This window comes from Bufo bufo, chromosome 1, assembly GCF_905171765.1.
Source record: "Bufo bufo chromosome 1, aBufBuf1.1, whole genome shotgun sequence".
In the NCBI taxonomy this organism is placed as follows: Eukaryota; Metazoa; Chordata; class Amphibia; order Anura; family Bufonidae; genus Bufo; species Bufo bufo.
The window spans coordinates 263,284,480-263,297,609 of NC_053389.1; the positions used below are offsets into that span (position 1 = coordinate 263,284,480).

General features: G+C 41.6%; 1 protein-coding gene across 1 annotated transcript in view; it reads left to right on the forward strand.

The window, feature by feature from the left end:
• MPPED1 (metallophosphoesterase domain containing 1) overlaps positions 1 to 281 on the forward strand; it is a 50,379-nt gene extending 50,098 nt beyond the window's left edge. The window contains exon 6 of the mRNA XM_040439179.1: positions 163 to 281. Within this exon, the coding sequence (XP_040295113.1) occupies positions 163 to 281 (119 nt within the window). The remainder of the gene's footprint in view (positions 1 to 162) is intronic.
• Positions 282 to 13,130: the final 12,849 nt, after the last annotated feature.

A 13,130-nucleotide genomic window follows, 5' to 3' on the forward strand; every position in this document is an offset into this window, starting at 1 on the left:
ATGTGACCACATATAATAGATGATAGTAACAGAGGCAGACTGAAAGTGTTCTGGGTCTCCAGGCATCAAAAGTCATGGGCCCTTACCAAACTCTACTGTAAAGCGAAAGAGCACTTAAGTTTGGTCAGCAGTAACCCAGATATTGTATTTCTTATGTTGTAGGTTATGGCGTCATGGCAGATGGAACCACCACGTACGTCAACTCCTCAGTATGTACTGTCAATTATCAGCCAGTAAATCCTCCCATAGTTATTGACTTGCCGAACCCAAGGAACACGTGATTTAAGCAACATGTGTGCATCATCATCATCATCATCAGCTGGTCCATGGGTACCACATACATGTGTGATGTACAGACCAGCTTTGAATACTTACAACCTCTATGGAATTTGAAGGAATGCAAGTGGATATTTTTGTGCAAGCCTATAGCATGAAAATCATTACCAAGCTGAACGCGACATCGATCAGTCAGACATTTTCAGAAACAATGTTGAAAGAACTGTGACGTCATAATGATGTCATTGGGCTGCACCTAAGTCAATATCTATGGATCTACATACAGCAAACAATGCTGCTATTGTTATTTAAAAGAACAGTAACTGCAACACAAAAATCTAAAAAATTTAAAATTTTCAGAAACTTCAAACTAAGCAGGAGGCAAGGATATGGACATTAAATGCCTCAAGATGCTGGAGACCTCATATTCTCTGTACTAGCTGCTCATCTACTAAGGGGTTAACTATAACAAGACTGTTTTATATCTGCCCTTTGTCTCGCGGGGGGAACCAATGTTGCCAACTATTTTGCAAGCACAGTTCATGTCAGTTGTGTTGGGCTGAATTGTTCTTTCATTCTGAATGCATTTTTTTCTTGTTACTATTTTTATTTTATTTTTTATTCTGCTTATAAATAAAATCATTCAGCATTGACAGGATTCATTCTGAGTTATACCAGTTTATGCATTAATAGATATAAATGATTATTAATGCATTTAATTTAGTGTTAACAGGGCAATATTCTAGTAAATTAAAGTTACACCCCTGGTCTCTACTACCTTGTGCCTCTCAACACACACTAAATGATCGCTCAGCCGATCACTGGCCACAACTTATATTGTACTGGTCCTTAGTTATGGTCTTATACTCCAGAGTTGCATTCACAATTCTGCAGGCTTCAGCACTGGAATCTCCCAGTATTTCAGTTTATTTTTAATATAGTATAGGTACAGGGATTGAAAAATGTCTATTTGTACTAGAAAACAGAGCGTTAAGAGTCTTCTTTAACTTAGCATCGCTAAGGAGAGTATGTCTTCAGTGTTCTACTGAGCGATGAAGACGCCTGTGTGTAACAAGTCAGTGATAGTCAGGGCACAGGTACATAGTCAGGGACTGGGGTAGTGACAAGAGACAGGCCAGAAGCCTCTGTAAGGGTGGGTTCACATCTGCGTTCTGGATTCCGTTATGGCTTTCCGTTATAAAATGGTTATAACAGCTGAGTTCCTGCTTAGCCTTTACAGATTATCCCTGCCCCTTCCCGTCTGTTCCTCCCCCCCCTCCCTCCCTCCCTCTCTCCCTCTTTTCTTCTATAATCTCTCTCCTTTCTCTACTTTCTCCTCTGCTATCTTTTCTAGTTTGTAGCGTTAATTTGTTAAAAGCGTTTCAGCGTAGGTACCTAAGCAATGACTTTAGCTAGGATGCTCCTCTTTACAGTGGGAGTTGAGTAGCGCACTTGAAATTTGTATTCAAACTACGCTTGTCTAGGTTACTGGCCTTTTCAGATCCTTGTAAATTGAAACTGTACGCTATTTATTCTTGTCATGCCAATATTCATATAAAATGTTTAAATAAAACAGTTTAAACATAAAATGGTTATAACGGAAAATAACGGAATCAATAAGATGGAAGGATGGATCCGTTATGCTGCCCATAGACTTGTATTATGATGGGATGCAAAAACGGAAGCCTTTAAAAAGCATTCCGTTTTGCTTTCCTTCTTAATAGAAGTCTATGGGGAAGCATAACTGATCCGTAGGGTTTCCGTTATGCAGAACGGAGAAAAAAGTCCTGTCGACAGGACTTTGTTTTCTGTCTTGCATAACGGAACCAGACGGATCCGTTATGCTGCCCCATAGACTTCTATTAAGACGGATCAAAACGGAATGCCTCTAAAGGCTTCCGTTTTGACTTCCGTCTTATGGATTCCATTATTCTACGTTATAACCATGTTATAACTGAAAGCCATAACGGAATCCAGAACGCAGATGTAAACCCACAGTAAGGTATACACAGGTGTCTTCAGAAGTGAACTGAAGACTTAAGACAGACTCAATGCTGAGTCAGAGCTTTCCTAAGAAGACTCATCACATCATGTTTTCTAGTGCAAAGTAATATCTTAGGCCTCTTTCACACTTGCGTTGTCCGGATCCGGCGTGTACTCCACTTGCCGGAATTACACTCCGGATCCGGAAAAACGCAAGTGTACTGAAAGCATTTGAAGACGGAACCGTCTTCCAAATGCTTTCAGTGTTACTATGGCACCCAGGACGCTATTAAAGTCCTGGTTGCCATAGTAGGAGCGGGGAGCGGAGGAGCGGTATACTTACAGTCCGTGCGGCTCCCGGGGCGCTCCAGAATGACGTCAGAGCGCCCCATGCGCATGGATGACGTGATCCATGCGATCACGTGATCCATGAGCTTGGGGCGCCCTGACGTCACTCTGGAGCGCCCGGGGAGCCGCACGGACGGTAAGTACACTGCTCCCCCGCTCCCCGCTACACTTACCATGGCTGTCAGGACTTTAGCGTCCCGGCAGCCATGGTAACCACTCTGAAAAAGCTAAATGTCGGCTCCGGCAATGCGCCGAAACGACGTTTAGCTTAAGGCCGGATCCGGATCAATGCCTTCCAATGGGCATTAATTCCGGATCCGGCCTTGCGGCAAGTGTTCCGGATTTTTGGCCGGAGCAAAAAGCGCAGCATGCTGCGGTATTTTCTCCGGCCAACAAACGTTCCGTACCGGAACTGAAGACATCCTGATGCATCCTGAATGGATTTCTCTCCATTCAGAATGCATTAGGATAATCCTGATCAGGATTCTTCCGGCATAGAGCCCCGACGACGGAACTCTATGCCGGAAGACAATAACGCAGGTGTGAAAGAGCCCTTAACTTAATAAAGTATATTACAAAAATGTTTAACATCCCTTTCCCTACACTATATTAAATTAATAACTGAAATGATAGCTAAACTCTAAAACCTAACAGAGGGAAACAGAGGACTGTCTTGAGGACATAACATATTTTTCACCCATAAAAGACACACCTGCCCATAAGATGCACCTAGGTTTTAGAGGAGGAGAATAAGAAAATATTTTTTTTTCATTAGACCTCAGATCAGATCACAAATCAGACCCCCAATGTTAATTAGACCTCAGCTCAGAGGCCCAATCAGACCCTTAATGTTAAGAAGACCCTCAATCAGACCTCAGATTAGACTCCAATGTTAATAAAACCTCCAATCAGACCTCTGATCAGACCCCCAATGTTAATAAGACCACAATAAGACCTCAGATCAGACCCCCAATCAGACCTCAGATCAGACTCCCAATTTGAATGACCCCCCCAGACCTCAGATAAGAGCCACAATATGAATAAGACCCCCCCATTCAGACCTTAAATCAGACCCCCAATGTGACTGACCCCCAGACCACAGATCAGACCCTCCCCATGCTCAGAGCAAAAAAATAAAAATAGACTTACCTCTCCTGCTCTGGACAATGACGCTACTGCTCCTAGGATCCAGCTCTCTTCTTATTCCTGCCGTGCACTGTGCTTTGACCTGACGCGCACAGTGTGAAGAGGTCCTCACGCTGTGCGCAGTCACAGCACAGTGAGCGGCCGAGGACCAGGAAGCGGTGAGTACAGAGCGCTGCATTCACTGCTTCCCTGTCATCCTGTACTAATGAGTGCTTCTATTCTATAACCATAAGATGCATTGACACCCCTCTTCCCACACACACTTGGGGGGGAGGGGGGGAGCATGCCTTACAGGAAAAAAAATATGGTATTCTCTACTTTAGACTATCCCTACTTGTTAGAAGGGTTCCTTGATAATAAGCTGATCACAAAATGTCCCACTGTTGAGACCCCTTGAGATCAGCTGGAATCTGTGGGGAGACCTGTCTTTAAGAATTCAGTTTCTCAGCAGCTCAACTGCAGGAAAAATTAAGTATTACACAATGCCCATTGTAATCAATTCATAGCTTATATAATGTTGGACAGGACAGGTCTACACTATGGCCAAAACCTGAGCATCTAAACAGAGGACTCCCTTCTATTAACTCAATTAGGTTATATTAAAATGGGTTTTCTAACCTAGGCAATCCCTTTAATATACATTTTGCTCATTTTTAGTACTATGGGCTATAACCTCCCTTATGATAAGAAGTTCACACAACCATATTTTTCCATATGGCTGACACCTATCATTTACAGCATGTTTTACATAGAGGAATGCTGTTCCCGAATTATCTGCGCTGTACTAGTCTTCATTTTCGAAATCCACCTCCAATGCCTTTCCATTTGGCTTTAAAACCTATGGTGGTCAGCTATGTGTACTGCGTTGTGTGCAATCACACTACATATCAGGGATGGCCAACCTGAGGCTCTCCAGCTGTTGCAAAACTACAACTCCCATCATGCCCAGACTGCCAGCAGCTATCAGCTTACAGCAGGGCATTGTGGGAGTTGTAGTTTTACAACAGCTGGAGAGCCGCAGGTTGGCCATGCCTGCTACATATAGAGCAGAGATTCCGTCATGTTTACATGGGGCATTGATCAGAAATAGCTATTTGAAAAATAGATAATTCGCCTGATGACCGTATGTGTCCCTCAAGGCATATACTGTATTGCCAGTAATTCATGGGTGATGTAGCAGATGGAAAAAGTTGATATTTAGCAATACAGTGTCCTGAAGTAGGAGGGCAAAGAACTTAGAAGAAACTTTTTTATTTTTATTTTAATTAAGTATAATGAATATGCTTAAACTTCTATACTGTATGTGTAGCGTTTTATGTCATCCCTAGAATAGCTCTTGAACGCATTCAGAGTTAGAACAGAGTCTCTTGAACTTTTGTTACGGGTGAACAATACATTGGGATTATACTTGTAGCCTAGGGTACCTGTGAGCTATAGTGAATTACTTATTTTTGAACAAAGCCCATTCAATTGTCATTCTACCTTGACAGAAAGAAATGGATTATGGTTTCTTGTTTCTCCGATTCTCTGAATATGTGAAGGAGAGCTGTTGGTTAGAATAGAATAGATTGTACAAACACAATTCTACATCCATCTACTCTCACTTTACAGACATTTAGTGGTCAAGGTAGTCTACAAGAGTCTACAAGTGCCTCTTCTAGTGAGAATAAGAAAAAACTAACAACCGCATTTAGAACACATTACCCAGGGTACACTGCTTTTAGAGTAAATAATTTCAAGTTGACAACAATGAAAAAAATAAAATTTGAAAGGTAAAGTAATGTGAAAATGTAATATAAGTAGTAGATACAAGGGCATGCAGGCAGAAGATGAATCATGATGCTGTGAACTTTTGTAGGTCTCCTATGCTCTGCTATTGCTGTATCTATCTAAAGTGGTGCTTAAAAGTTTGCGCACCCTTCAGAATATTCTACATTTCTGCATAAATTAATAAACTTCCTAAAGTAAATAAAGATAAGCAAATCAAACAAATGAGTCAAAATATTAGACTTGGTTATATATTTATTGAGGAAAATGATCCAATATCACGTTTGTGAGGGACAAAAGTATGTGAACCTCTATTGGATTACAGTCTTGAGGACTTTGACCATTCCAAAAAGTTACCTTAATTTTTCTTTAACCATTTTTTGGTAGAACGACTTGTATGCTTAGGGTCATTGTCCTGCTGCAGAACCCGTATTCTCTTCACATTCAACTCACGGACAGATGTCCTGACATTTTTTCTTCAGAATTAGTTGGTATAATTCAGAATTCATTGTTCCATTTATGATGGCAAGCCGTCCTGACCCAGATGCAGCATAAACAGACACAAACCATTATACTTCCACAACTATGTTTCACAGATGGGGTGAGCTTTTTATGGAGGAATGCAGTGTTTTCCTTTTTCCAAATGTAATGCTTTTAAACAAAAAGTTTTATTTTGGTCTCATCTGCCCACAAAACATTGTTCTAATAGCCTTTTGGCTTGTCCATGCCTTGCCCTTGGCATGATCTTTGTTGGTTGACCATTCCTGGGAGGCAATAATGGTCTTGAATTTCTTTCATTTGTAAATGGTCTGTCTGTGAATTGGTAGAGTCCAAAATCTTTAGAGATGGCTTTGTAACCTTTTCCAGCCTGATAAGTATCAACATATCTTCTTCTAAGGCCCTCAGAAATCTCCTTTGTTTGTGCCATGATACACTTCCACAACTATATGTTGTGAAGATCAGACTTTCATATATCCCTGTTGTTTAAATAAAACAGGTCGCCCTCTCACACCTGATTGTCATCCCATTGATTGAAAACACTTGACTCTAATTTCACCTTCTAATTATCTGTTAATCCTAAAGGTTCAAATACCTTTGCCGCTAACAGACATGCAGTATTGGATCATTTTCCTCAATAAATATGACCAAGTCTAATATTTGGCTCATTTGTTTGATTTGGTTATCTTTAAATACTTTTAGGACACATGTAAAATCTGATGTAGTTTTAGGTCAAATTTATGTAGAAAAAAAACCTGAAGGGCTCATAAACTTTTAATTATCTATCTATCTATCTGTATATCTATCATCTGTTTATACTTCTCATATCTATCTGTTCGTTTGTCCATCCATCCAGTGATCTTCCCACTGATCATTTCCTCACCATGTCTGTAAAGCAAGCAATTCCAAGCAGGCAAGTAAATTGTTGCACATTCCGTAAATTACATAAAGGTACATCCCCCTTTTTATATAAAATTCTTTTTTTTTTTTAAAGAATTTCTAGTACATTTGCTGTAACAAAATTATTGCAAAGTAAAAATAGTGATCGAGTTGTTTTGTACATTGTCAAAATGTCCTCACAAGCCAGTGAGATTCAGAAAACTCTCTTCTGGTTATCCTTCTCATTTCAGACTGAGACAGGTAATTAAAATGCAAATTAAAAATGGAAATTAGGCATGTTTAACACATCTCCCAAGAATACTCCACAAAGAACGGCTGGATGTTTTTAATTTTTTTTCTATACATGCCAGTAAAGCAGAGCAAGATAGCGACAGACGTCTATTTAGTACTCACCTCCCTCTCTTTAGCTTTCACTTGTTTAATATGGCCAACAATTTGGTCATCCAAAAGAGAATATTGGAAGTATACAAATTTCCCCATTAGGAGTCAAGCACACGACTGTATGTGTTTTGCGGTCTGCAAACGTGGATCCTCAAAATACGGATACCTGCCGTGTGCATGTTGCATTTTTCCTAGTAGTAGAATGTTGCATGTTGAATTTTTCCTAGTAGTAGATTGTTGCATGTTGCATTTTTCCTACGTAGTTCTAGTAGTAGAAATGGCTTTTCTTGTCTGCTAAATGGACAAGTATAGGACATATTCTATAAGGAACACAATTTTTGCTGAGTTACATCTGACACTTATTTTTGACTAGCTTTTGGCTTCTGAATCCAAAAGTGATGCCAGTTTTCTCTATCACATCAACATTTTAAGCTACAGGATACCCTCCCTTTTTACAAAAAAAAAAACATACGAAATGTACATACAATGGAAAACAATGCAAAAATTACCTGAATGTAATGTTTATTTGAAGTTATGTTTTCATACAAAGTATACTGTAAGTCAAATTGTGTGCAAGTAGTAAAGTTAGGTAGCAGTTAAGGTAAAAATTTCCATTGATTGCTTTTCCTAGAGTGTTCAATCTGTGGACAATTTCGCCTGATGCTCCAACAATAGTTAGCCATCATATGTACATTCCATCTAGCCTGATACCGTCTCCTCCATGAACTTTAAATCTTGGTGGAATTGTTCACTTTGCTCATCACTTACTGCACTAAGGTTGAACATCTTGATGCTCATGTATTTCCAAAAAAGTCCTTGATAAGATCTTTGAATGATAACCAAGCCTTATTTTGGAGGGCTGAAATGTTCATCTTGGATGAGCTGCGGAATCTGTGGACCATCAAACACACTGGCCTTTATTTTTTCAAATGACAGGCTAGGAAACGCCAAAATAATGTACTTGAAACTATGTCCTTCAGTTGGTAAAGCTTTAACGAATTGCTTCATGAGACCCAGTTTCTTGTGCAGAAGTGGGAATATAATGCCCTTTCTGTCAACAAGTGTCTCATGCAGAATGCTTGGATCACCAGGTTTGAGGTCAGATCTTGGAGGCCAATTCCTCTCCACCCAATGCTTCTCATTAGCTTGGCTGTCCCACATGCACAGAAAACAATGATACTTTGTGTATTCGCATTGCTGACCAAGAAAGAAGGAAACCATTTTAAGGTCGACACAGATGATCCAATTGTATTTGTGATATTGAAACAATTCAATGGCTCTCTTTATGTCTCCATATTCTTCACAAAGACTAACTGAACAGCGTAGACAAATACCAACCTGTTGCCGGTCACCAAGGTCGGCCAATAGGAGAGCACTAGTGCGCCCCTCGATCCAGGCTAGAGTAACGGCATTAAGATTAGGCTACTTTCACACTGGCGTTATGGCCTTCCGTTTGTGAGATCTGTTCAGGGCTCTCACAAGCGGTCCAAAATGGATCAGTTTTGCCCTTAATGCATTCTGAATGGATAAGGATCCGCTCAGAATGCATCAGTTTGCCTCCGTTCTGTCTCCATTCCGCTTTGGAGGCGGACACCAAAATGCTGATCCGTTCTGACACACAATGTAAGTCAAAGGGGGACAGATCCGTTTTCACTGACACAATCTGGCACAATAGAAAACAGATCCGTCCTCCATTGACTTTTAATGGTGTTCAAGACGGATCCGTCTTGGCTATGTTAAAGATAATACAAACTGATCCGTTCTGAACGGATGCAGACGGGTGTATTATCTGAACAGATCCGTCTGTGCAGATCCATGACGGATTTGCACCAAACGCGAGTTTAAAAGTTGACTAAGCTGTAGAGAAAAAACCTGACATAATAGAAGAAAAATAACTGCACTTTTGAAATCAGCATGCCTATTTTAGTCTAAATCAGCTGAAAAATCTAACTCAACAAAAATTATGTTCAAAATTGTTCCCCAGTGTAATCTGCATTTTTTGCATTCCCATAGAAATGAATGGATCCACATCCAATGGATCCGCGGACCAAAATTACGGCCATGTGCATGGGGCCTTATTATTTTTTTTATGGCAAAAATAATAATATTATTGTTTAATTGAAAAATCTCTCACTTGGTGTCCCAAAGAACCTACAGGCTGGAAGTATGCACAGTATATGTGGTGGTTTATATTTGAAGGTATGTTTAAACTAGTGACAACCAGTGGGACCAGTGGTTCTTTCTGACAACCAAGGAAAGAAACAGTATAAGGTTACTTTTAATACTGTTGTACAAATAGAATTGTGTTTCTTATTTTTGAGCCCTCTATCTGTAACAGTATAAAAGGATTCCTGTCTCCATTACAGCCTGTTCAAATTTTGGTTAAAATCAGGCACCTGATGCATCGGAATTGGAAGGGGGGAGTCCTCATATTTTTAGTTAAATCGAACAAACCCCTTCAAGACTATCCTATAAAATAAAGGAGAAAAATTATAAAATTTTTATTAAGTTTGCTTTTGTGAAAATTTAAGGGGAACTTATGTAGGATATATGGTTCCTCATGTTGCGTCTTCTATTACACCCTCCCCAAGATGCCATACAGAATAATCCACAAATAATATTGTCAATTATATTGTACAACCATACCATACATTGTCCAATAACAACCACAATAGAGTGCCGAAATATATCAGTGCAACGTAGGAAAATAACAGATCCATACCGTAAAGCTCTGTGTATACTGCGTTTAAGGCTGTAAGTTGGAAAGATCCAACAGAAAGATATGATGCATGCTGCTGTAATTTCATACAGTAGCATATGTTATTCCATTGACACCAGTAATAAAAATAAGTATACATCTATGTGTGCATTTTTTTTATATATATTTTTTTTGGGGGGGGGGGGGGGGGGGGGGTTGTATAGGAACGTTTTATCTGCTGTGCTGTCCTACAAATTTTTTTTTTAAAAACAAATGAGGACCAAAAGGACCTGGAGCTTTTTTTTTCTACTCAAAACATGGAGGCCAAAAAGCAGTCTGCATGGAGCCATCCTCTGCCATACAAGCCATCAGGACCATTGGTTCCCCCATTCAGCAGGGAAAGCTGATGCACAGGTCCCACATCTAAGGGTGGCCTGGGATGTCAAGACTGCTTCATTAACCAGTGATCCATTCTCATATTCTTATATATCTATGTAGATTCGCCATTTATGACTTTAGAAACATATGGAGATGTGATGACGGCCATATTGACTGATCTAATGAATGCCCGTTTTAGCAACATCACGAAAGTGTGCAGTCGGTGACTTGTAATTACCGGTGTTTTTTGGGTGGAATGTTCTTTAGTTGCATCCTGAAAGGGTTAACTGAATTGCCCAGTAATAGAATATCTTCCGTGCGTTAACAATGGGTTGAATTGCCACTCTCTGATGTGAAACCAGTAAACGTTTGTCACCGACTATATCCTGAGTGCCCATGAATCTAGCATGCTCCCTATATATTGTGATGGACGATTCCCTTCAGTTTCCAACAAAACCCAGCAAGAGATGTTTTACCGTGTGCGTGGACGACGCTTAATATCAGATTTGTGTTTTCACAGGCAGAAACAGACAGAATATGAAATGTTCATTTAATTATGGCTTCAGAATCCCTACATGAAGCTGATCGATATGCAGCTCACGTTAAGATGAAGACGTTGGGGATAAAATGTATTTCTGTATAGATAGAAAGCGGAGACGATCGCAGCGAGGACGCCAGAAATGAATGAGGGATGAGTAAGAAGGATGTCCTTTTCACTTGTTTGTTACAATCAGACGCCTAGAACAGATGCTTGATGATAAAGTACATTTGAAATGGATGTTTTTGTTAGGCTGAGTGCTAAGTGGATTGCTAAAATAACTGTTGATTAGGTTTATCAGACAGTAAAGCTTCTCGAGAAGGAGGAGTAGGGATACACGGGCAAAAAAACACAAAGCCGCAAAAATCACTTTGCAGTCCAAAAAATAACTAGTAAATATGTTACACTTCAATCAATATACTGAACCACAACTGGGAGAGTGGCTGAAATACAGACTGGTACCTGCCGGCTCTTCAAGGGCATTTTTCCTAACTCCTAAAAATTCCCAATTTTGTTTTCTATCAATTTGTTAAAACTGTTAGGTTTGGGTAGAAGGGCAACTTCGTTCCCTTATATACCTGTCACTATGAGATAGCGTTTTGATCTTTGGTGTCTTTCTAATGTTTGAGGTCACCAACCTTTTGCAAGTTGAGAGCCACTGTGAAAAAAATGAGGTGTAGAGCCACACAGTACAATATTAATAAAGGAAAAGCCCCACAAAAGCATGTCGAACTGATATAGCTGTTATCCTAGTGTTAAAGGGGTTGTCTAGGATTAGAAAAACATGGGTCCTTTATTAAAAAAATGGCTCCACACCAGTCCATGGGTTGTGTCTGGTACTGCAGCTCAGCTCCACTGAAGTGAAAGGGGCTGAGCTGTAATATCACAACCAGGGGCGGACTGAGCGGTCGGGCACTTCGGACGTGGTTCGAGGGCCCGGCCGGGAAGGGGACCCGCCGGCCGGCCTTTGGGGTGTGCGGAGGGCGGAAAAAAATGAATGACCTTTTTTTTTTTTTTTTTCTTTACCTCACTTGCGTGGCGCGCCTGCAGCTTCCAGAGTCCCGCCCATCCCCAGCCTGCTGCTTGTGATAGGTAGCCCGGCCGCCACTGGCACTGCCCTCTGCCTCAGCAACATGGGCTCAGGGCAGGTCACGGGGGTGTGACGAGCGGTGCCGCGGCGGCGGGAAGCAGGAGACAGGAGTGCAGCTGCAGGTCCTACCTAGAGGTGAGCTGACTGACTGTCTGTCAGCCGCCCTCAGCCAGAGCCCCAGATTGAAGACGCTGAACGCAGGTCACACAGCCAGCAGCAGGAGACAGCTTGACAGGAGAGTCAACTCAGGACAGCTGTTAGGGTAGGTGGTGACGTGGTGTGATGATGATGAATCATACAGTGTCTCAGATGTCTGAACTCTGGACTGGAGTCTGTCGGTGATCTTCTAAGTTGTAAATGATGAGAGAAGTCTTCCATTAAATGCAGGCAGGCAGTGGCCTAGCTAGCAGCCATGAAAATGTACCAAGGGCATGGGCAGGCACAGCAGCATCCATTAAATATATGCAGGCAGGGGGGCCTAGCTAGCAGCCATGATAAAAATGTACCAAGGGCAGGCACAGCAGCATCCAAACTAAGTGGCCTATTTATATTTTTAATTATAGCCAGCCCCAGAGCCAGCCAGAGCCAGCCAGGCCTCAGGCCAGGTCAGAGCCGGCCAGGTCAGAGCCAGCCAGGCCCAGAGCCAGCCAGGCCTCAGGCCAGTTCAGAGCCAGCCAGTCACAGGCCTACAGCCAGCAAGCCCACAGCCTGCCAACCAGCGAGCCCACAGCCAGCAAGCCCAGAGCCTGTCAATCAGCAAGCCACAGCCTGCCAGCCACCAACCGTAATTAAGGTAGGAGCCAACTTGGCCTAGGTATCAGTGAGCTATGTTGTGTTGTTATATTGTGAATAGGAACCATAGTGTTGGAGAGACCCCCTCCAGGACCCATTAGACACCATTGTAGTCTCTAATGTGACCTGGGGGGGACTCTTTCTAAAACACTCTCTGAGATGTCCTCTGCCAGAAAGGCCGCCCTTGATGGCCCATTAGAAAGAGTCCCCTCCATTGTAGTCTCTAATGGGGGCTGGAGGGGATTCTTTCTAATGGACACTGAGATGGCCTCTGTTATAAAGACCCCCATCCAAGTCTATTAGACTGACTCCATTGTAATGGGGCCTGGAGGGGA